The sequence below is a fragment of the Bufo bufo genome, chromosome 4 (genome assembly GCF_905171765.1).
Source record: "Bufo bufo chromosome 4, aBufBuf1.1, whole genome shotgun sequence".
Classification (NCBI taxonomy): Eukaryota; Metazoa; Chordata; class Amphibia; order Anura; family Bufonidae; genus Bufo; species Bufo bufo.
In genome coordinates this window covers 259588237-259614480 of record NC_053392.1, presented here as the reverse complement: position 1 = coordinate 259614480, position 26244 = coordinate 259588237, and the positions used below count along the sequence as shown (strand labels likewise).

At 42.4% G+C, this 26244-nt stretch overlaps 1 protein-coding gene across 1 annotated transcript in view; it reads left to right on the top strand.

The window, feature by feature from the left end:
• Positions 1–26244, top strand: part of CSMD1 (CUB and Sushi multiple domains 1) — a 2494699-nt gene that overhangs the window by 1192726 nt on the left and 1275729 nt on the right. Inside the window, exon 9 of the mRNA XM_040430026.1 lies at positions 7931–8055. Coding sequence (XP_040285960.1) covers positions 7931–8055 — 125 coding nt within the window. The remainder of the gene's footprint in view (positions 1–7930; positions 8056–26244) is intronic.

The following is a 26244-nucleotide window of genomic DNA, read 5'->3' as shown; positions in this document are numbered from 1 at the left end:
GAGAGGACACAAATGTAGCTTCTTGGACTTAAGAGTAGATGAGTTAAAGTGGCAATAGGGTATGCAAGTTCTTTATTTGCTATATCATAGCTGTATAGTCATATAATTTTCAACTGTTTCTGCAGGCGCCACCAGAGTAATTTAATTTAACTCTGTTACCATGTGAAGAGAAACAGGGGATTAGGAGCTCTGTAACTGAAAACTGGAATTTTTTTTGTATTCATAAACACACAAAAATTACAGATCTCACACAATTACAATAGTTCATATACATTATTAATTCATAGGAAGAAAAACTGTTAAAAAGAGAGTTTGCAAAAATGCAACATCATTGGAGGAAGAGGGACACATAAAGGACTGGCAATATTAGCTGTATGCATGTACTGTATGTAAGGAAGAGATCGGACTATGCAGATCAAATTTTAATCATAAACTGCAAAGTGCAAAGAAGATCACAATACTAATACAATAATCTGCAAGTGGTTATAAAAAATTTTATATAGTTCAAAAGAGCCATTACCCATACTGTGATCCATAATTCCAGATGGCGTCTACTAATGTTGAGCGAGCATGCTTGGCTGAACTGCTGTTTGGCTTGAGCAACACTATGCTCGGCACTTCGGAGTGCTCGGCCGAATACTTCGGGTGCTTGAGTACAATTTAATACAATGAAAGTCAATGGGAGAACCAAGCATCAAACCAGGCACCCCCTGCTCTGAAGAAGGTTAGAAATTGATGGAAGCCCCATCAAAATGGTTTTCAACCAGCATTAAGAGGATGGATGGATGTGTCTTGGACTCCTATTATCTACGACATACAATAGACAACCACACGAAGTCTATATGCCAAAAGCCAGATATATGCAAGCCATCAATCTATCCATGAGACAGATGACAGGCTGAGTCAGCATACCTTACAATAGCAGTCTTGTGCACTATGAGACATTCTCTCTCTTCTTGCCTCAAAGTTATTTCAGATCTATTGGATGGCTTGGGTGGACCTGCACACCTAGATCAATATCATTAGGGAGACAAAAAGTTTTCTGATTGTCCTAACATAATATTCAATAACATTTCTATACAGTTTTGTAATGTAAAAACTCATTTGCATAAACATGGTCATATGGAAAAGACATGCAAATGAGCAGAATCTACCTTGTTTTTCATCTGAAAAACCATTTGCATGGAAAATTCGCAATCTACACTAATCATGAACAGCACCATCTATTGGTTTCATAGTCTTATGACAAGACTATTAGTGTAGCCTTTTGCAGGGAAAATATGCGATAAAAATTTGCGATTTGAATATTCGCGATCTACACTACTCATGAACAGCGCCATCTATTGGATTCATAGTCTTATGACAATACTATTACTCTTGTCATAAGACTATGAAACCAATAAATGGAGCTGTTCATCTTGTTGGGGCGCTAGTAAGGGGGCACACTGCTCAACAGAGTCCACACACCGTGTAGCACTCACCCTATAATATACTGCTCTAACACTTAGGTGTATATCGGATTGCTGCTATCATTCACACATCTTCTAGCACTTTATCTGTGGTAATATAAGCTTGCTAGGGTGTATCTGAGTACTATTGCCCTGCTTGTAATGACTCATGAACTATTAGTGTAGCCTTTTGCATGGAAAATATGCAATAACAATTTGCGATTAGAATATTTGCGATCTACACTACTCATGAACATCACCATCTATTGGTTTCATAGTCTAAAGACAAGACTAGGAATCCAATAGATGGCGCTGTTCATGAGTAGTGTAGATCGCAAATATTCTATTCGCTAATTTTTATTGCAAATTTTCCATGCAAAAGGCTACACTAATAGTCTTGTCATAAAACTATGAAACCAATAGATGGCGCTGTTCATGAGTAGTGTAGATCGCAAATTTTCCATGCAACTGGTTTTGCAGCTAAAAAACAAGGCAGATTGTGCTCATTTGCTTGTCTTTCCCATATGCCCATGTTTATGCAAATTAGTTTTTACATGACAAAACTGTATAGTAAGGTTATTGAATATTATGTTAGGACAATCAAAAAACTTTTTGTCACCCTAATGATATTGATCTAGGTGCGCAGGTTCACCCAAGCCATCCAACAGATCTGAAGTAACTTTGAGGCTTACTGGCTCTCAGTCAGATGAGAGCTGGTTTGAATGTCTCATAGTACACAAGGCTGCTATTGTAAGGTAAGATGACTAAGCCTGTTATCTGTCTGATGGATAGATTGATGGCTTGCACATACCTGACTTTTGGCATATAACCTTTGTGTGGTTGTCTATTGCATGTCGTAGATAATAGGAGTCCAAGAAGCATCCAGCTATCCTCTTAATGCTGTTTCTAAACCATTTTGATGGGGCTTCCATTAATTTCTAATCTTTTTTTGTGAACCAGACACCCTCTTCTCTTCTGAGCAGGGGTTGCCTGGGGTTCTCCCATTGACTTCCATTGTCCTCGGTAGAGCACACGAGCATACCGATTTGTTTGGCCCGAGCACACAAGCACTTTGGTTCTTGATTAACACTAGCACCTACCTATTTTTGTATTCAGTTGTTGTGACAAATGTGACAGAAGGAACCAGAGCCATATGTGGTCCTCAACAAGTGATGGTAAACTGTCAGTTTGGTATTAATTTGAAATGCTAATGGAATTCCAGTTGACTAAAAAGCTGATTAAAGGTTGGCATTTCTTTTGTGCCAATTTTGAAAACCACAACACATATTTAAAAAAATTTGAAAATTAAGTAAGTAAGTAAATAAATTAACTTTTGATTTGCTATGGCCAGATTTCAGTTTTTGGTTCAAATTCTCTTTAAGCAGTGGGCACCTAATTTCCACTTCTATCTTAGACCTTTATGCATTGAAGGATCAATAACCTGCTATGAATATAATGATATAACATTGTAAGCCTACAAGATAACAGCGAACAGTATGAATATGTCAGTTTCTATTATGTATTCCACTCCATCAGGCCTTGAACTACATTTGTCTGTTTTGCTATACAAGATAAATGAGTAAATCATCTAAATCTAATTATATATAGAATTGACTATTTTATGTAAAGAATGCAATCATGAAAGAGATGGTACAAGAACACATAAGTTTGCTGATACCATGTTATATACCCTCCATGCACTCAAACAATATTTGCTATAGCACAGTATATTCTTGAAGTATTGAAAGAAGATCTTATTAATTTTATAGAATGTTTAGTTGAATATCAGATTTTTGCAACTTCTGTCTAAATACAAATGTATTTTATGTTACTGTTGCTGAAAATGTCATAAATAAAAAAGTGATTAGAATAGAACAATAAGACACAATTTACAATTAAATTATATATTAATGGAATTTTGAATATTTTAAAATGCTATGTTAAAAGGGAACCTATCAGGAGTTTTATTATAACATACTGTGGCTCCATTTCTCCCCCATGACCCTCCTCCAAGCTCCAGGCTTGTTTCTAAACTTTTTTTTTTTTTTGAAACACCACTGCATTTCAGAATAAAATATAATGATTGTTACCAGGGAGCCTGACAGAATTTCATGCCTCCTGTGGTTTGTGCACCATGAAGATCCAAACAAGTTACTTTCCAGTTGCAGTGAACTATCAGCAGTCAAGAATATGAAAATATTATTTTTATCATCCAAGCCTTTGGAACTTTTACCTACTGTAGCTGAAAAGACAGAGAAAGTTGGTTATCTGAACATGCACTAGATTAGGTTATAACAGCTCATGCTTGGTGCACCACATTACATCAGAGTCTACTTTCAATTATAAGATGAAATTTAATTTAATTTGATTAATTTAATAGTTGACAATGCTCTTTTAAAAAAACTACAGGGATTTTTTTCACAAGCAGTAAAATACAATCCCAATTTAAAAAAAAAGTTGGAACACTGTGTTAAATGTTAATAATTGTAAGTAAAAACAGAATACAATGATTTGAAAATCTCATAGACCCATATTTTATTCACAATAGATCACAGTAACATTTTAGATGTTGAAAGTGAGACATTTCATCATGTCCTGAAATATTATTTTTTTTAAACTCATTTAGAACTTGATAGCAGCAATACATCTCAAAATACTATTGCCTCTTCCGGTAACAACAGTCTGTAAATGTCTGGGAAGTGAGGAGACCAATTGCTGGAGTTTTAGGAGAAGAATGATGTCCCACTCTTGTCTGATATAAGATTCCAGCTGCTCAAAAGTTGTTGTTCTTGTTAGATTTTTCATTTCATGATGCGCCAAATTTTTTCTATTGGTGAAAGGTCTCAAATGCAGACAGCCCAGTTCAGCGCCCGGACTCTTCTTCTGTGAAGCCATGCTGTTCTGATGACTATATAGTATGTGGTTTACCATTGTCTTGCTGAAATATGCAAGGCCTTCCCTAAAAGAGCCGTCTGGTTGGGAGCATATGTTGTTCTAAAACCTCTATAAACTGTTTGGCATTGATAGCCAATTTCCAGATGTGTAGTCTGCCCATGCCATAGGCATTAATTTGACCTCATACTATAAGATATGCAGGCTTTTGAACTATGTGCTGATAACAAGCTGAATGGTCCCTCTTCTCTTGAGTCCACAGAACATCCATGGTTTCCAAAACCAGAGAAACAAAAACTTCATGACGGCCCGTAACTCCACAGATATGAAACTTCCTTGTGCCTCTGCCATCTTAGGTTCTTTCTGAAATGAAAAATATTTATAGCAATTGTAAACATCTGATATTTGCACATAACAAGATATCAAGCTTTCATATGGTACCAAAATTATTTTTTTATTCCAACTGGAAGGGGCAAAGCCAGAAACTGCTCAGCATCCCCTCGTAAAACTAAATGAAACTAACTTTAATATTACATTTTCTTCATATTTCTACATGAGATAAATACCCCTAACACTGTGTTCAATTATGACCAGAATATACTACCCAAAAATTACTGCCATACAGCATCATATTGCTCTGATAATACCAGAATACACAGTTGATAGTTGAACAGTGTAGAAATAATGATAACTTAAAAGCCCAGCCAAAATTGCCAAACAGGATTGAAAATATAATGTCATGGAATTCTCAAATAATACCAATACCCACTTTGCAAATTATACTGTGCATACATATAGTGCTGAAGTAAACCAGCAAAGAAAGGGAGGGAATGCATATGATAAGTGAAAATACATTCATAGTAGAGACGAGTGAACCATTCAAGCTTTGTTCAGACCCAAATCAGTTCAGGCCAAACCTAAGTTACTAGAGTTGCCCTGAAAGTTGGTATATAACCAAGTTAGCAAAGTTAAAAGCATGTTTCATGTCATTAACATACAGCTTGTTCAAAAACACACCATGTCGGCATATGTGTTCTGCCTTTTCATATTCCAAAGCTTCCAAAAGTTGTCCCTTCTCAGGGGAAGATAATGTTTAAACACAGACGGTGTTAAAGGATAAAAAAACAACAACAACATAATAATAAAAAGGTTGCTTGGTGGATGACGAGTCCAAAAATTATGCCTTGACAGGGTCGGAAAGTCTCCCGTACAACACGCACAAGTGTTGATTGTAAGAAGAAATAGTAGCTTGTTCTAAAAAAAAATATCTCCCTTCTAATTGGGAGCAGCAGCAGTACACTGTTGATGTGGAAAGTGTACAGTACAGATAGAGTGGCATAGGGCCACAATACTGGCAGCAGCAGAAGCAGTATAGCATGGAACATACAAGGCTTATGGGTAGTAGTGGCAATAGTAGTAGTGATAGTGGCAGGAAATGCTTTGCATTAATGTTGGTGGCAGTAGGGGACTAACAGCAGGGAGCATCAGCAGCCATATGGTACATATTGGCAGGGAAGCAGCAGCATAATGGAGGTAGCAGCATTATGGTAGATGATAGCCAGCAGGTCGCAGCAGTGGCGTGATTGTGGCGGCGGTACGATGGAAGCGGCAGCAGCTGTACACAATGTGATAGTTGGAAAGTGGCATAAGTGGCATGATGCAGGTCACAGTATGAAGGAGTACAGAACGTAATTGTAGGCAGACATACAGCAACAGGGGCAAGATGGTGCACCCCCGGCAAGGTGAGGTCTATTTAAGACCCCCATTCCGACCTCATATCAGACTGGCATGTTAATAAGACCCCTTTTCAGACACTCAGATCAGACCCCAAATGTTAAAACTCCCATTCAGATCTTAGATCAGGCAAAAACAGTAAATCAAGTTACCTCTCATCATCTGGACACCACATCCACCTCTCCGGGGATACAGCTCCTGCTCTTCTGGCTCTTCCTGCCGCGTGGTGTGCTGTGACCTGAAGTGTGCAGAGAGAGGTCCCAACATGCCAATGTCAAGTCACAGCACAGCGATCAGCTGAGGATCAGGAAGAATGAGTACAGAGCCCAGGAGCGCTGCATTCAACTCTTCCCGGCCCTCCTGTACCAATAAGCACTGACATTTTCTCCCCACTTTGGGAGGAAAAAGTGTGTCATATATATCTACCATATATATGCTGCTTAATTAAATTGAACCCCACAAAAAAGGATTTGGGGGGGGGGGGGGGGAATGAAAGTATTTGCTTGTAGGTAGCTGTTTTTGAGGTCTGCAGTTCAGCACCTACACTTCTGTTAGCAGGCACAGCCAGCCATAGCTCCTGACTTCTCTTTCCCTGTTTGTCAGCTGCCCTGCTTGTCCCTATTGTATACAAAACACACAATTCTTCTTTGGAATCCTAGCCTTTCTCTTCACTCTAGCTGGCAATAAGCTTGATTGATTTTTGACTGTACATGATTGATTTGTGACTCTCCCTGATTACCTAAGATCATTTTCCTGGCAGACACTGCCACACCCAACCACCCTCATTCACAGCCCAGCACAGAATGGTGTTCTGCTTGTTCTGCTAGGGTACCTCCCTGCCTGCTTCAGCACTGATTGGCTCATCCAGACTGCCTATCAGCCTGGGAGAAAATCAGCGCAAGCCCTCTCCCCCCCTCTCTCTCATGTTCATATGAGCACCCTTGTTTCTCGCTAGTGCTTTATTCCCTGTTTTAGTGGATTCCTCTGAAACAAACCTGAAAATATTTGGGTTTGTCTGCCATTTGAAAAATAGCAAAGTTTGGACCAAACCCGGTTAAGTCCATACTGGTTTGCTCATCCTTAGTTTATAGCAAGCTTAAAGGGCTTATGCCACATTAGAAACTTGCACTCTATCCTTAGGTTATGGGATAGGAATCTGTCTGGTGTCAACCAAGCTGCTGAGACCCCTCCAGGAGGTCTCATTCTCCTGAAAGGATAGAGCAGAAGGTCACGCATATCAGCTGCTGCTCTATTCATTTCTCTATTGGGTCACCAAAGAGGCAAATGCTGTGCTCAACTATTTCCAACAGTCCCACAGAGAATTACTAGAGGAACAGCAAAAAACATTCCATTTATACAGGGCCATGGGGCACCTGTTTCCATGATCGGTGAGAGTCCCAGTATTGGGACCTCCTTTGCTCACATATGCATCCCCTATCTTGTAGTTGGGGAATGCGTTTATATCTTGGCACAATCTCTATATGAAAATAAAAGTGTAGGAGGGAATAAAACTTTTATTGTAGGCGCAAAGTACAGTATATGGGTCATCAAGCAGAAAATCTTTTGTTCTGACACATCCAACACAGTTGACATCTTTACTTTTGCATGATTGTAGAGATCATAGATCGCAAACAGGTAAAATAACCTGACAACTTTGGAAACCTACCCACTCCACATAAGAATATAAAAGGAAGTTACACTCTTGCCTTTGTTTTCTTCATAGTCACAATGATGAGTTGCAAAATGTTCATATGGTGGGAGTGTGATTTTCTTTGCTAACAGCAGAACATTTTTTATTTTTTTTATTTTTTTATCAACATTATATTATTTTTGTCTTTTCTTCTGGCTATTTCTAGAGTGGGTGCCAATGTCCAATTTTCCTGTGATGATAATTATGTGTTACAAGGCTCGAAGAGTATAACTTGTCAAAGAGTGACTGATACACTTGCTGCCTGGAGTGATCACAGACCAATCTGTCGAGGTAAGTGAGCGGGAAAGAAGGTTCACATTTAAATACTTTAAAATTATAGTGTGCACATTACTCTAAGGAAAAAAGAAAGAAAGAAAATGATAACTCTCTGAAATTCATGCTACCACTCCTATATGGTTTATGTCTTGAATGTAGCTATTTAGTACGTCTTAAAAATGCATTTACTGTTTGGTTGAAAAAAATTGACATTGAAACTGTGGAAAGGCACACATTGTACAGGAATTGTGACTGCCAGTGTCACACAATATGGCAATGGTTTGAATAGTGCCCTTCATATACTCAGGTCAAATAGAATCATTTACAAGCCAACAGTTCCCTGGCAAGAATTCATGGCGCAATAGAATGCTTCACTATATCTGTTTTCCCTAACAATGGAGCTTGCTGCATAATATTGTTCAAGAGTGGATATAAGTTTCAGTATTAACCCTGTTAAAATGTTATGGAATTCAGCTCTTAATGTTTTTTTTAAACCCCCATCACTTCAAAATGATTCCCACAAGACTTGTGACAGCATCACTATGGTAGCAGAAACAAGGAAAAGGTGATCACCTTCAAACTGAAATTTAGCTGTTGCCATAGTAACATGAAGTGTGACAAGAGTTGAGAAAAAGGTAAAGGGCAGAAAATAGTCTTAAATCCAATAATATGAGTGGGAGGTCGGGGTTTCTTTGCAGCATGTGGTGTTATTATGCAATAAATACACAAACTCTTTGTAGGTTAAGCAGGTTCTTAGGTTAAACACACTGGGCTCAGTCAGTATACTTGAACTTTAATGCTGCTTGGTCAAACTAAGTTCAATATATGAATATACTGTACAAAAATATTTTCTAAATAAAAAATATAATGTCCCACCAAATCTCAGACAAACCGGTGATGCCCCTACTTTCTAGATATGTCCACCCTTATTTTGCAGGTAGCAAAGGGTCAGTATGGTAGACAGGCTAAGGTTACAGCAGGCAGCGAAGTAACAGAGTCAGTAAACAAGCAAAATTGCATGATCAGACTAGCACACCTTAACTGGTGAAACTAGTAAAACAGGAAACTAAAGCTCAGGCAAGGATTGAAAGGGCAGACCAGCATTAATATCAGAGGCTGATTAACAATTAAAAGTAGTTGTGCAACTGCACACAGCATAAGTAAAGGAGGGTAATCCTGGTGGTAGCCAAAATGGTAGTAGTAGTAGTAGTTCAATTAATAATTTTCATAATTAGTGGTACAGTGACGGACATAGGCCACTGATGTAACAAACACTAGTGATGAGCGGCAGGGGCAATATTCGAATTCGCTATATTTCGCAAATATTTGTGCGAATATTCGCCATATATTCGAGAATTCGCGAATTCATGATCTCTAGGCATTATTTTCTTGATTGCGAAAATTCGCATGAACTGGTATTTTAAAAAAATAGTGGTGCCGATATTCGCAATTAAAATTCACAATTTGAATATTCATGATCAACACTGACAAACACATGTATATGTCAATGCTTAACTAGGTGCTTGTCGGTGAGCTCTTTGGATGATAGAACAGTACCTGCATTAAATGAAAGCTAAACATTGGATAATGATAAAACAAAGAGAGAAGCTAAATATATATCTTATCAGAGGTTTTTATCAGTGAGGTCTAATTTCATATTTACAGTACACTGCCCACTGCCATTTAATCAGAAACAAATGTTTCTGTGAATGCTTGTTCCAAATAATCTGCCTATGTAAAGGTGCCACAGATTACCAAATGAACAAGCAAAACCCCTTTCATCAGGTGAATTAATCTTTCATGCAGATATCTCAGTTATCATTTCTGGGCAGCAGATTGTGTTGTGTGAAAGGTGATCTGCTTCATAGAAACAATTTATGCAAGGACGAGTGATGGCCGTAGCCATCAGTTGTCCCCATGAAGTGGAGGTGAATGCTGCATGTAAATGGAGCTCTTTCCTCAACTGAAGAGTAGGCCATTCCATGGAAGAAACCATCCCTTTCCCAATAGTTTTCTGTTCTATTGGGTCATTGAAATCCACCTTAATCTGGGTACTTCAGGGTATACTCACATACAGCAAATCTGGAGAAATGTATTTCATACATCTGAGTGGGGTTCTGTCCAAAGCATGCACATGGCTTTCTGAAAGACCTGTCCAAATGAATAAGACAGTCTCAGAAATGTCTGCCACAAATGTAAATACACCCTTGTGGTGCATACCAACTTTAGCTCCTCTCATCTTCTACCTGCTTTACTCAGGAGAGCAGAAGGCAGCCAGTAGTTAAAGCATTGTAGTTTACCTAAGGTATTTAACTTTTGTAAGAAGCTAATTTGAGCAACTGCTCATGATCTCTAATGAGCACTTAAAGGGCTTTTATGAGACTTTAAGGCCCCTTTCACACGGGCGAGTTTTCCGCGCGGGTGCAATGCGTGAGTTGAATCAGGACCCATTCATTTCTATGGGGCTGTTCCCATGAGCGGTGATTTTCACACATCACTTGTGCGTTGCGTGAAAATCGTAGCAAGCTCTATTTTGTGCATTTTTCACGCAACACAGGCCCCATAGAAGTGAATGGGGCTGCGTGAAAATCGCAAGCATCCGCAAGCAAGTGAAGATGCGGTGCGATTTTCACGCACGGTTGCTAGGTGACTATCGGGATGAAGACCCGATAATTATTATTTTCCCTTATAACATAGTTATAAGGGAAAATAATAGCATTCTGAATACAGAATGCATAGTAAAATAGCGCTGGAGGGGTTAAAAAAAAAAATTTAAAAAATTTAACTCACCTTAATCCACTTGCTCGCGCAGCCCGGGATCTCTTCTGTCTTCATCTTAGCTGTGTGCAGGAAAAGGACCTTTGATGACATCACTCCGGTCATCACATGATCCATCACAAGATCTTTTACCATGGTGATGGATCATGTGATGGATCATGTGATGGATCATGTGATGACCGGAGTGACGTCACCACAGGTCCTTTTACTGCAATCAGCAAAGAAGAAGACAGAAGAGATGCTGGCTGCGCGATCAAGTGGACTAAGGTGAGTTTAATTTTTATATTATTTTTTTTAACCCCTCCAGCCCTATTGTACTATGCATTCTGTATTCAGAATGCTATTATTTTCCCTTATAAACCATGTTATAAGGGAAAATAATACAATCTACCGAACACCGATCCCAAGCCCGAACTTCTATGAAGAAGTTCGAGTTTGGGTACCAAACATGCGTGATTTTTCTCACGCGAGTGCAAAACGCATTACAATGTACAAAAATCGCGCATGTTCCCGCAATGCACCCGGACCTTTTCCCGCAACGCCCGTGTGAAAGAGGCCTAAGGGCTCATGCACACGACCATGTCGTTTTTTGCAGTCCACAAAAAACGGATGCCGCCCGTGTGCCTTCCGCAATTTGCGGAACGGAACAGGAGGTCCATTATAGAGATGCCTATTATTGTCCGCAAAACGGACAAGAATAGGACATGACTCATAATTTTTGCGGGGTCACAGAACGGAGCAACGGATGCGGACAGCACACAGAGTGTTGTCCACATCTTTTGCGGACCCATTGAAATGAATGGTTCCATATACGGACCGTATACGGAATCAAAATACGGTCCGTATACGGAATGCAAAATACTGTCGTGTGCATGAGCCCTTAGGCCTAGTTCACACGATCGTATGGCTTTTATTGTTTTTTGCCGTCCGTTTTTCACGGATCCGTTGTTGAGTTCCGTTGTGTTTTCGTTTCTTTTCTGTTTTTCCGTTCCGTTTTTCCGTATGCCATGTACAGTATACAGTAATTACATAGAAAAAATTGGGCTGGCCATAACATTTTCAATAGATGGTTCAGAAAAAATAGAACGGAAACGGAAGAAATACGGATGCATTTCCGTATGTGTTCCGTTTTTTTTTTGCGGACCCATTGACTTGAATGGAGCCACGACCCGTGATTTACGGCCAAATATAGGACAAGCTCTATCTTTCAACGGAACGGAAAAACGGAAATACGAAAACGGAATGCATACGGAACACATTCCGTTTTTTTTGCGGAACCATTGAAATGAATGGTTCCATATAAGGACCATATATGGAACACAAAAAAACGGCCCGTACACCCGCAAAAAAAACGTTTGTGTGAACTAGGCCTAATACTGATGACATATCCTCAGGATAGGTCATCAGTATCTGATTTGTGGGGGTCTGACAATTGGGACCCATGCAGATCAGCTGTTTGAGAAGGCACCAGCACTCACAATAACACTGCAGCCTTTTCTCAGCTTTTCCTAGGCCAGTGACGACATGAGAATGGGGCTGAGCGCAATACCAAGCACAGCTGCTATACAATGTATGGCTCTGTGCTTGGTAAGCTGTGAGAAGGCAGCGACGCTCACAGGAATTCTGGTGCCTTCTCAAACAGCTGATTGGTGGGGGTCCCAGGTATCCTGATATGCTACTCATGAGATTATAATCAAAATAATATGAACTTACAATATTGTATTACAAGGTCTCTTGCATACATAGGTTTATGTGTGGTTGCTCAGTGGTTGTTTTGTGAGGTAAGATTGGGCACATATGCACTCCACAGACCCTTAGCAATGAAAACGTCTCAACATTTCAAAAGTTGTCACAATCCAGAGATACAATATATTACAATTTTTACAAAGCTTGAAGAAGCACTCCAACAATTTTTTTTATTCCCCTTTAAGCTAAATTCTGTTTGTAAGTTCATAACTGTATTTGCTTAGCTGGTAGAGGATTATAGAATTTAATTAGTAGTAAAAAAGAAATATACAGGGCAATGTCTAACAAATTTTGTTCTGTTGGAACTGATCATCTTGGCCCCGTAAACATAAGGATAATTATTAACAAACATTCTGGTCTCAAACATAATAGAAACTGCTACCATGTACAACAAATAATATGCATCAATTGTTGCATAGTATATCATTTTCAGTGGTGCTAATAAGTCTGCTAAATAGTTTTTAGCAATTAATTTAAATTACAATGGTAAAGTCTACTAAATGCGACTTGCAAGGGCAGATGTTTTAATGCAAGCCTGAATAAACTGTTTACATTTCTCAATTTTTTGTGCATCGTGTGCATTCTTCAACATTAGATTGCAAAAACTTGCAAATAATATTTATCTACTATATATATCTGGTCAATATTTAACCCCTTAAAAAGGTTGTCTGGATCCCAAAATCAAATTCTTTTTATGTGCTCCTAATACCCCTCACCACGCATATACAGTGGATATAAAAAGTCTCCACACCCCTGCTAAAATGTCAGGTTTCTGTGATGTAAAAAAATGAGACAAAGATAAATCATTTCAGAACTTTTTCCACCTTTAGGCCTCATGCACACGACCGTATTTTTTCCCGGTCCGCAAAACGGGGTTCCGTTTTTCCATGATCCTTGACCGTTTTTTCGTCCTTGGGTCTTCCTTGATTTTTGGAGGATCCACTGACATGAAAAAAAGTTGTTTTGGTGTCCGCCTGGCCGTGCGGAGCCAAACAGATCCGTCCTGAATTGCAATGCAAGTCAATGGGGACGGATCCGTTTGACGTTGACACAATATGGTGCAATGTCAAACGGATCCGTCCCCCATTGACTTTCAATGTAAAGTCAGGAGTTAATATACCATAGGATCTGAGTTTTCTCCAATCCGATGGTATATTTTAACTTGAAGCGTCCCCATCACCATGGGAACGCCTCTATGTTAGAATATACCATCGGATTTGAGTTACATTGTGAAACTCAGATCCGACAGTATATTCTAACACAGAGGCGTTCCCATAGTGATGGGGACCTTTCTAGTTAGAATATACTACGAACTGTGTACATGACTGCCCCCTGCTGCCTGGCAGCACCCGATCTTTTACAGGGGGCTGTGATCAGCACAATTAACCCTTCAGGTGCCGCACCTGAAGGGGTTAATTGTGCGTATCATAGCCCCCTGTAAGAGATCAGGGGCTGCCAGGCAGCAGGGGGCAGACCCCCCTCCCTCCCCAGTTTGAATATCATTGGTGGCCAGTGTGCGCCCCCCCCCGGCCCCCCCTCTATTGTAATATCATTGGTGGCAAGTGTGCGGCCTCCATCGCCCCCCTCCCTCTATTGTAATTTCATTGGAGGCCAGTGTGCGCCCCCCCCAGCCCCCCTCCCTCTATAGTAATATCATTGGTGGCCAGTGTGCGGCCTCCGTCGGCCCCCCTCCCTCCCTTTATTGTAATATCATTGGTGGCCAGCGTGCGGCCCCCCCTCCCTCTATTGTAATATCATTGGTGGCCAGTGTGCGGCCTCCCCTCTCCCCCCCCCCCCGATCATTGGTGGCAGCGGAGATTCCGATTGGAGTCCCAGTTTAATCGCTCTGGGGCTCCGATCGGTAACCATGGCAACCAGGATGCTACTGCAGGCCTAGTTGCCATGGTTACTTAGCAAAATTACAATATTGGAAGCATCACACTTACCTGCTGCGCTGTCTGTGTCCGGCCGGGAGCTCCTCCTACTGGTAAGTAGAGATGGCCCGAACTATCCGACGGCGAACAGTTCCCGGCGAACATAGCTTGTTCGCGTTCGCCTCTGCCGGGCGAACACATGCGATGTTCGGTCCGCCCCCTATACATCATCATTGAGCAAACTTTGACCCTGTACCTCACAGTCAGCAGACACATTCCAGCCAATCAGCAGCATACCCTCCCTCCCAGACCCTCCCACCTCCTGCACAGCATCCATTTTAGATTCATTCTGAAGCTGCAGTCTTAGTGAGAGGAGGGAGACTGTAACTGCTGCTGATTTAATTGGGAAATCGATAGCTAGGCTAGTGAATTCAGTGTCCACTCCAGTCCTGAAAGACTCATCTGATCTCTGCTGTAAGGACAGCGTCCTGACAGCACCCCAAAAAGCCCTTTTTAGGGCTGCAACATTAGTCTGCTTTTTTTTTTTCCTTTATATACATATTGCAGTTGCCTGGCCTGCCTGTGTGTGAGGAGCTGCAGGCCCACAGACTGTAGTGTGCCCACTGCCAGTGCTCACCCCTGTCATTCCGTGTGGCACAGGACTTTGCTTAAAAAAAGGCACTTAATTTTTACACTTTAATCTAAGGTTAGTTGCCTGCCAGTGTGTGTCAGGCTGACTTCCACTGACTGTAGTGTGCCCACTGCCAGTGCCCACCACTCATACCGGCTGGCACAGGACTTTGCATAAAAAAGGCATTTAATTTTTACACTTTAGTGTAATTTCAGCTGCTTGCCTGCTGCTAGTGTGTGTCAGGCCGACTTCAACTGACTGTAGTGTGCCCACTGCCAGTGCCCACCCCTGTCATCCCGTGTGGCACAGGACTTTGCTTAAAAAAAAGGCACTTCATTTTTACACTTTAATCTAAGGTTAGTTGCCTGCCAGTGTGTGTCAGGCCGACTTCAACTGACTGTAGTGTGCCCACTGCCAGTGCCCACCCCTGTCATCCCGAGTGGCACAGGACTTTGCTTAAAAAAGGCATTTAATTTTTACACTTTAGTGTAATTTCAGCTGCTTGCCTGCTGCTAGTGTGTGTCAGGCCGACTTCAACTGACTGTAGTGTGCCCACTGCCAGTGCCAACCACTGATACCGGGTGGCACAGTAGCTTGCCGATAAATAAGGCATTTAATTTTTAGACAGTAGTCTAAATTCAGTTGCTTGCCTGCTGCCAGTGTGTGTCAGGCCCGCTTCCACTGACTGTAGTGTGCCCACTGCCAGTGCCAACCACTGATACCGGGTGGCACAGTAGCTTGCCGATAAATAAGGCATTTAATTTTTAGACAGTAGTCTAAATTCAGTTGCTTGCCTGCTGCCAGTCAGTGTGTCAGGCCCTCTTCCACTGACTGTAGTGTGCCCACTGCCAGTGCCAACCACTCATACCGGGTGGCACAGTAGCTTGCCGATAAATAAGGCATTTAATTTTTACACTTTAGTGTAATTTCAGTTGCTTGCCTGCTGCCAGTGTGTGTCAGGCCCGCTTCTACTGACTGTAGTGTGCCCACTGCCAGTGCCAACCACTGATACCGGGTGGCACAGTAGCTTGCCGATAAATAAGGCATTTAATTTTTAGACAGTAGTCTAAATTCAGTTGCTTGCCTGCTGCCAGTGTGTGTCAGGCCCTCTTCCACTGACTGTAGTGTGCCCACTGCCAGTGCCAACCACTCATACCGGGTGGCACAGTAGCTTGCCGATAAATAAGGCATTTAATTTTTACACTTTAGTGTAATTTCAGTTGCTTGCCTGCTGCCAGTGTGTGTCAGGCCCGCTTCTACTGACTGTAGTGTGCCCACTGCCAGTGCCAACCACTGATACCATCTCCCCGTTCGAAAAATCTATTCAATAAATGGCACCCAGATTGGGGACGTTAGAGGGATTAAACTGATGAGAATAGTACTACAGAAAATACCACTCATATCGGGTGTGACAGTAAATTGCACGGCGCAGACGCAGTCACCGTGGATTAAAACAGAGTGGAGGGAGCCAGCGTTTTTTTAACCATCTCCCCGTCCGAAAAATCTGTTTAATAAATGGCCCCCAGATTGGGGAGTCGGGGACGTTAGAGGGATTAAACTGATGAGAATAGTACTACAGAAAATACCACTCATATCGGGTGTGACAGTAAATTGCACGGCGCAGACGCAGTCACCGTGGATAAAAACAAAGGGGAGGGAGCCAGCGTTTTTTTAACCATCTCCCCGTTCGAAAAATCAATTCAATTGACCTTTCGGGGACCCTTGGTGTTGTACGTGGCTGGGTGGAGGAAGAAACCTTCAATGACATCACCGGGACGTGGCAAGCTTGGTATCCAACCTTGTGCAAATGGGGAGTTTGCGGTTGTGCAAATGAACTGTTTGCGGTGCATTAAAAGGGGAGTTTGGTCTGTCAATGTCTGTGATGCGGGCGTAACCCTTACACTACCTGATCGATACAACATCATACCTGATCGTATACACACACTGGATGTTTTAAAGCACGTTATTCCAAACAATTTAGGAATGTTAGTTGATTTATGCCCTTTATGGATTAAAACCCGACTCTGCGTCCACTACGTAATTTTCCATGGGAGTTTTGCCATAGATCCCCCTCCGGCATGCCACAGTCCAGGTGTTAGACCCCTTGAAACAACTTTCTCATCACTATTGTGGCCAGAAAGAGTCCCTGTGGGTTTTAAAATTCGCCTGTCTATTGAAGTCTATGGCGGTTCGCCCGGTTCGCCAGTTCGCGAACATTTGCGGAAGTTCTCGTTCGCTGTTCGCGAACTGAAAATTTTATGTTCGCGACATCACTACTGGTAAGTGACAGGTCTGTGCGGCGCATTGCTTAATGATCTGTCACTTACCAGTAGGAGGAGCTCCCGGCCGGTCACAGACAGCGCAGCAGGTAAGTATGATGCTTCCAATATTGTAATATTGCTAAGTAACCATGGCAACCAGGCCTGCAGTAGCGTCCTGGTTGCCATGGTTACCGATCGGAGCCCCAGAGCGATTAAACTGGGACTGCGATCGGAATCTCCACTGTCACCAATGATCGGGCGGGGGGGGGGGGAGAAGGGAGGCCGCACACTGGCCACCAATGATATTACAATAGAGGGGGGAGGGGGGCCGACGGAGGCCGCACACTGACCACCAATGATATTACAATAGAGGGGGGGCCGGGGGGGGCGGGCGCACACTGGCCACCAATGATATTCAAACTGGGGAGGGAGGGGTGTCTTCCCCCTGCTGCCTGGCAGCCCCTGATCTCTTATAGGGGGCTATGATATGCACAATTAAGCCCTCAGGTGCAGCACCTGAGGGGTTAATTGTGCGGATCATAGCCCCCTGTAAGAGATTGGGTGCTGCCAGGCAGCAGGGGGCAGTCATGTACACAGTTCGTAGTAAATTCTAACTAGAAGCGTCCCCATCACTATGGGAACACCTCTGTGTTAGAATATACTTCGTGAAAACTCATCTCTGAAAAAGCTTTTATGCAGACGGATCTTCGGATCCGTCTGTATGAAAGTAACCTACGGCCACGGATCACGGACGCGGATGCCAATCTTGTGTGCATCCGTGTTCTTTCACGGACCCATTGACTTGAATGGGTCCGTGAACCGTTGTCCGTCAAAAAAATAGGACAGGTCATATTTTTTTGACGGACAGGAAACACGGATCACGGATGCGGCTGCAAAACGGTGCATTTTCCGATTTTTCCACGGACCCATTGAAAGTCAATGGGTCCGCGAAAAAAAACTGAAAACGGCACAACGGCCACGGATGCACACAACGGTCATTTGCATGAGGCCTTAATGTGACTTATAAACTGTACCAATCAATTGAAAAGCAAACTGAAATCTTTTAGGTGGAGGGAAGAAAAAAAACCTTAAATAATGTGGTTGCATAAGTGTGCACACCCTCTTATAATTGGGGATGTAGATGTGTTCAGAATTAAGCAATCACATCCAAAATTATGTTAAATAGGAGTCAGCATACATCTGCCATCATTTAAAGTGCCTCTGATTAACCCCAAATAAAGTTCAGCTGCTCTAGTTGGTCTTTCCTGAAATTTACTTAGTCGCATCCCACAGCAAAAGCCATGGTTCACAGAGAGCTTCCAAAGTATCAGAGGGATCTCATTGTTAAAAGGTTTCAGTCAGGAGAAGGGGACAAAGGAATTTCCAAGGCATTAGATATACCATGCAACACAGTCATCATCAAGTGGATAAAATATGTCACAACAGTGACATTACCAAGAACTGGATGTCCCTCCAGAATTGATGAAAAGACCAAAAGAAAAGAAGAACTTCATCTTTCAGCATGACAACGACCCAAAGCATACATCCAAATCAACAAAGGAATGCCTTCACCAGAAGAAGATTAAAGTTTTGGAATAGCCCAGCCAGAGCCCAGACCTGAATCCGATGGGTTGATCTGAAGAAGGCTGTGCACAGGAGATGACCTCGCAATCTGACAGATTTGGAGTGTTTTTGCAAAAATGAGCGGGCAAATCTTGCTAAGTCAAAATGTGCCATGCTGATAGACTCATACCCAAAAAGACTGAGTGCTGTAAAAAAATCAAAAGGTGCTTCAACAAAGTATTAGTTTAAGGGTGTGCACACTTATGCAACCATATTATTTTATTTTTATATTTTTTCTTCCCTCTACCTAAAAGATTTCAGTTTGTTTTTCAATTGAGTGGTACAGTTTATAGGTCACATTAAAGGTGGAAAAAGTTCTGAAATTATTTATCTTTGTCTCATTTTTTTACAGCACAGAAACCTGACATTTTAACAGGGGTGTGTAGACTTTTTATATCCACTGTATGTGCCTCCAATACCTTTTTTTTCCCCCTTTCTGGGCATCTGGCTATCCTGACAGGTCTGTTTACATTCTGAGCTTCCTGTTTTCTTCACTTCCTAGCTTTATTTATAAACAAGTCTGGCTACTCTGCAGAGTGAACCTACCTGCCACACTGTTCAGTCTGCAGGAGCTACACCCACTACACTTTAATGTGTGATACTGCCCACTGAGCTGTGTATCTAAGGCATCGGGCCATATCAGTTTTCTGGTTTGCAAATCGTGGATCTGCAAAATAAGGATACCATCATCAACTTCAGTGAGTTTTTGGTTTGCATTTAGAGGACCAGAATATGACAGGCATGAGCCGTGGGCATCTGCTAAAAGAAGCAGGCGGCCACCCATGTGTATGGTGCCCGTAGCGGGCAGGAGCAGGAGCCATCTTTAAACACCAGCCCATTGTGCCATATCAGTTTTCTGGTGTGCAAATCGTGGATCTGCAAAATAAGGATACCATCATCAACTTCAGTGAGTTTGTGGTTTGCATTTAGAGGACCAGAATATGACATGCTCTACCCCTTGCAGAAAGGACATACGGATGTTGAAAGCACAAAGACGGTCTAGATCCACGATTTTCAGACCACAAAATGAATCATGAATGGTCATGTGCATGAGGGTCATTCATTTTGGTGCAGAATGCCACACTGAAATTTCACCGAAAACACATCAGCCGCCACTTTCTGCCTCCCATTTATTTCAATGGGAGCAGCAGTGAGGATCACGGAGCAGTGGTTTAAAGATGCTGCAGTTTTTAGAAAAGACATGTCCCTTCTCGGCATGGCTGAGGCTATAAGCTGCCACTCCATCCACAGTATGCATCACAGTGCCATCCATAGTGCACCACAAAGTGCCATCCAGAGTGCCATACAATTCTTTCTGCTACACTGGCGATAATGTCATGTTTCTAGTTATAGCAAAGATGTGCCTCTTCAGTCACATGTGTTATACAGGCACATCACCATTGCATACCTGCCTAGCATCCCTACCTTTCACAAAAAAAAAAAAAGCTTGCAGAACCCCTTTAACCCCTTCACGCTGGGCGGGTGTTTAAAGATGGCTCCTGCTCCTGCCTGCTACGGGCACCATAACCACGGGTGGCCGCCTACTTCTTTTAGCAGACACCCGCAGCTCATGTCCGCAACTAGCAGTAATGCCGATCGTGGACATTTAACCCCTCAGATGCCGTGGTCAATCCTGACCACGGCATCTGAGCGCTCTGAAACCAAAAGTGTGCACTTCCGGTTGTGCTCCAGCTCCCCCATGTGGCGATCAAAGGAGCCGGAGGGTGTATGCAGCTGCCCCTGTCTAGTAAAATGATCATAGATTCCAATGCAAGTGCATTGGAGTCTATGATAATAGCAATCGAATGAACTATAGCAATCAAATGAACTATAAAAAATTGGTAAAAATAAATAAATAAAAAACATAAAAATTCAAATCACCCCTCTTTTCCCCAAATCACCCATGATGATACACATCATGTGTGTCGCGATGCGCAAAAGCGCCTATAGTATAAAAATATAAAAACGGCAAACAGCAAAATGAAAAAAAACGTCCAAATGGCCGATTCGCCATTTTTGGTCGCTTCATTTTCTTAAAAAAAAATTCAAAAAAGTTATAGGGGTCAAATTATGGCGACAAAAAAATATAACAGATTTTTTTTTTCCCACTTTAATTTTTTTATCAAAACGCAAGAAAAGCTACACATATAAGGTATCGCCGGATTTGTTCTGACCTGTAGAATAAAAGTAACCAGTCAGTTATTATCCACATCGAACGTCGTAAATAAAAAAAAAAAAGTTAAACTATGGTGGAATTGCTTTTTTTTTTTTTTTTTTTTTTTTAAGTTTCACCCCATTTTTTTTTTCCGCTTCCCACTGCATCATATGCTCATCAAGAGAATGCCAAGAGTGTGCAAAACAGTAATCAAAGCAAAAGGTGGCTACTTTGAAGAACCTGGAATATGACATATTTTCAGATGTTTCACACTTGTTTGTTATGTATATAATTCCACATGTGTTAATTCATAGTTTTGATGCCTTCAGTGTGAATCTACAATTTTCATAGTCATGAAAATAAAGAAAACTCTTTGAATGAGAAGGTGTGTCCAAACTTTTGGTCTGTACTGTATATATATATATAAATAAATATATATATATATATATTTTATATATTGGTTAGCATTAGTGTTAGCGGTTTGAAAAATAAATATTTTAAAATATATATATATATACAGTGAGGAACAGAAGTATTTGAACACCCTGCGATTTTGCAAGTTCTCTCACTTAGAAATCATGGAGGGGTCTGAAATTCACATTGTAGGTGCATTCCCACTCTGAGAGACAGAATTAAAAAAAAAAAATATATATATATATATATATATATATATATATATATTATATATATATATATCAGGAAATCACATTGTATGATTTTTAAATAATTTATTTGTCTTGCACTGCTGAACATAAGTATTTGAACACCTGAGAAACAGCAAGAATTCTGGCTCTCAAAGACCTGTTACTGTGTCTTTAAAAAGTCCACCTCTACTCCACAAACTAATCTAAGGCCTCCTGCACACGGCCGTTTTTTCCCCCCGTTTACTGGCCGTTTTTTGCGTTCGGTATACGGTCCGTATACGGAACCATTCATTTCAATGGTTCCGCAAAAAAAAACGGAATGTACTCCGTATGCATTCCGTTTCCGTATTTCCGTTTTTCCGTTCCGTTTTAACATAGAACATGTCCTATTATTGCCCGCAAATCACAGTCCGTGGCTCCATTCAAGTCAATGGGTCCGCAAAAAAACGGAACACATACGGAAATGCATCCGTATGTCTTCCGTTTCCGTTCCGTTTTTTGCTGAACCATCTATTGAAAATGTTATGCCCAGCCCAATTTTATCTATGTAATTACTGTATACTGTATATGCCATACGGAAAAACGGAACGGAAAAACGGAACAAAAACGGAAACACAACGGAAACAAAAAACGGAACAACGGATCCATGAAAAATGGACCACAAAACACTGAAAAAGCCATACGGTCGTGTGCAATAAGCCTAACTTAGTAGCACCTGTCTGAGCTCTTTAAAGATACCTGTCCACCCCATAGTCAGTCAGCCGCCAACTACTACCATGGGCTACACCAAAGAGCTGTCAAAAGACACCAGAGACAAAATTGTGGACCTCCACAGGGCTGGAAAGGGCTACAGGGCAATTGCCAAGCAGCGTGGTGAAAATAAATCAACTTATGGAGCAATTGTTAGAAAATGGAAGAGGCTAAAGATGACTGTCAGTCTCCCTCGGACTGGGGCTCCATGCAAGATCTCACCTCGTGGGGTATCACTGATGATGAAGAAAGTTGAGGAATCAGCCCAGAACTACAAGGGAGGAGCTGGTCAATGACATGAAGAGAGCTGGGACCACACTTTTAAAGGTCACTGTCAGTAGAACACTACGCCTTCATGGTTTTAAATCATGCATTGCATGGAAGGTTCCCCTGCTCAAGTCATCACATGTCCAGGCCCGTCTGAAGTTTGCCAGTGACCATCTGGATGATCCAGAGGAGGCATGGGAGAAAGTCATGTGGTCAGATGAGACCAAAGTAGAACTTTTTGGTTTAAACTTCATGGTGTTTGAAGGTAAAAGAAGGATCAGTTGCATCTCAAGAACACCATCCCTACTGTGAAGCATGGGGGTGGTAACATCATGCTTTGGAGGTGCTTTTCTGCGAAGAGTACAGGACGACTGCACTGTATTAAGGAGAGGATGAATGGGGCCATTTATTGTGAGATTTTGAGCAACAACCTCCTTCCCATTGAAAATGGGTCATGGCTGGGTCTTCCAACATGACAATGACCCGAAGCACGCAGCCAGGATAACCAAGGAGTGGTTCCGTAAGAAGCATATCAAGGTTCTGAGTGGCCTAGCCAGTGTCCAGACCTAAATCCAATAGAACATCTTTGGAGGAAGCTGAAACTACGTGTTGCTCAGTGACAGCCCCGAAACCTGACAGATCTAGAGGAGATCTGTGTGGAGGAGTGGGCCAAAATCCCTGTTGCAGTGTGTGCTAGAGATGGCCCGAACTATCCGACGGCGAACAGTTCCCGGCGAACATAGCTTGTTCGCGTTCGCCTCTGCCGGGCGAACACATGCGATGTTCGGTCCGCCCCCTATACATCATCATTGAGCAAACTTTGACCCTGTACCTCACAGTCAGCAGACACATTCCAGCCAATCAGCAGCATACCCTCCCTCCCAGACCCTCCCACCTCCTGCACAGCATCCATTTTAGATTCATTCTGAAGCTGCAGTCTTAGTGAGAGGAGGGAGACTGTAACTGCTGCTGATTTAATTGGGAAATCGATAGCTAGGCTAGTGAATTCAGTGTCCACTCCAGTCCTGAAAGACTCATCTGATCTCTGCTGTAAGGACAGCGTCCTGACAGCACCCCAAAAAGCCCTTTTTAGGGCTGCAACATTAGTCTGCTTTTTTTTTTTCCTTTATATACATATTGCAGTTGCCTGGCCTGCCTGTGTGTGAGGAGCTGCAGGCCCACAGACTGTAGTGTGCCCACTGCCAGTGCTCACCCCTGTCATTCCGTGTGGCACAGGACTTTGCTTAAAAAAAGGCACTTAATTTTTACACTTTAATCTAAGGTTAGTTGCCTGCCAGTGTGTGTCAGGCTGACTTCCACTGACTGTAGTGTGCCCACTGCCAGTGCCCACCACTCATACCGGCTGGCACAGGACTTTGCATAAAAAAGGCATTTAATTTTTACACTTTAGTGTAATTTCAGCTGCTTGCCTGCTGCTAGTGTGTGTCAGGCCGACTTCAACTGACTGTAGTGTGCCCACTGCCAGTGCCCACCCCTGTCATACCGAGTGGCACAGGACTTTGCTTAAAAAATAGGCACTTAATTTTTACACTTTAATCTAAGGTTAGTTGCCTGCCAGTGTGTGTCAGGCTGACTTCCACTGACTGTAGTGTGCCCACTGCCAGTGCCCACCACTCATACCGGCTGGCACAGGACTTTGCTTAAAAAAGGCATTTAATTTTTACACTTTAATGTAATTTCAGCTGCTTGCCTGCTGCTAGTGTGTGTCAGGCCGACTTCAACTGACTGTAGTGTGCCCACTGCCAGTGCCCACCCCTGTCATACCGAGTGGCACAGGACTTTGCTTAAAAAATAGGCACTTAATTTTTACACTTTAATCTAAGGTTAGTTGCCTGCCAGTGTGTGTCAGGCTGACTTCCACTGACTGTAGTGTGCCCACTGCCAGTGCCCACCACTCATACCGGCTGGCACAGGACTTTGCATAAAAAAGGCATTTAATTTTTACACTTTAGTGTAATTTCAGCTGCTTGCCTGCTGCTAGTGTGTGTCAGGCCGACTTCAACTGACTGTAGTGTGCCCACTGCCAGTGCCAACCACTGATACCGGGTGGCACAGTAGCTTGCCGATAAATAAGGCATTTAATTTTTAGACAGTAGTCTAAATTCAGTTGCTTGCCTGCTGCCAGTGTGTGTCAGGCCCGCTTCCACTGACTGTAGTGTGCCCACTGCCAGTGCCAACCACTGATACCGGGTGGCACAGTAGCTTGCCGATAAATAAGGCATTTAATTTTTAGACAGTAGTCTAAATTCAGTTGCTTGCCTGCTGCCAGTGTGTGTCAGGCCCTCTTCCACTGACTGTAGTGTGCCCACTGCCAACCACTCATACCGGGTGGCACAGTAGCTTGCCGATAAATAAGGCATTTAATTTTTACACTTTAGTGTAATTTCAGTTGCTTGCCTGCTGCCAGTGTGTGTCAGGCCCGCTTCTACTGACTGTAGTGTGCCCACTGCCAGTGCCAACCACTGATACCATCTCCCCGTTCGAAAAATCTATTCAATAAATGGCACCCAGATTGGGGACGTTAGAGGGATTAAACTGATGAGAATAGTACTACAGAAAATACCACTCATATCGGGTGTGACAGTAAATTGCACGGCGCAGACGCAGTCACCGTGGATTAAAACAGAGTGGAGGGAGCCAGCGTTTTTTTAACCATCTCCCCGTCCGAAAAATCTGTTTAATAAATGGCCCCCAGATTGGGGAGTCGGGGACGTTAGAGGGATTAAACTGATGAGAATAGTACTACAGAAAATACCACTCATATCGGGTGTGACAGTAAATTGCACGGCGCAGACGCAGTCACCGTGGATAAAAACAAAGGGGAGGGAGCCAGCGTTTTTTTAACCATCTCCCCGTTCGAAAAATCAATTCAATTGACCTTTCGGGGACCCTTGGTGTTGTACGTGGCTGGGTGGAGGAAGAAACCTTCAATGACATCACCGGGACGTGGCTAGCTTGGTATCCAACCTTGTGCAAATGGGGAGTTTGCGGTTGTGCAAATGAACTGTTTGCGGTGCATTAAAAGGGGAGTTTGGTCTGTCAATGTCTGTGATGCGGGCGTAACCCTTACACTACCTGATCGATACAACATCATACCTGATCGTATACACACACTGGATGTTTTAAAGCACGTTATTCCAAACAATTTAGGAATGTTAGTTGATTTATGCCCTTTATGGATTAAAACCCGACTCTGCGTCCACTACGTAATTTTCCATGGGAGTTTTGCCATAGATCCCCCTCCGGCATGCCACAGTCCAGGTGTTAGACCCCTTGAAACAACTTTCTCATCACTATTGTGGCCAGAAAGAGTCCCTGTGGGTTTTAAAATTCGCCTGTCTATTGAAGTCTATGGCGGTTCGCCCGGTTCGCCAGTTCGCGAACATTTGCGGAAGTTCGCGTTCGCTGTTCGCGAACTGAAAATTTTATGTTCGCGACATCACTAGTGTGTGCA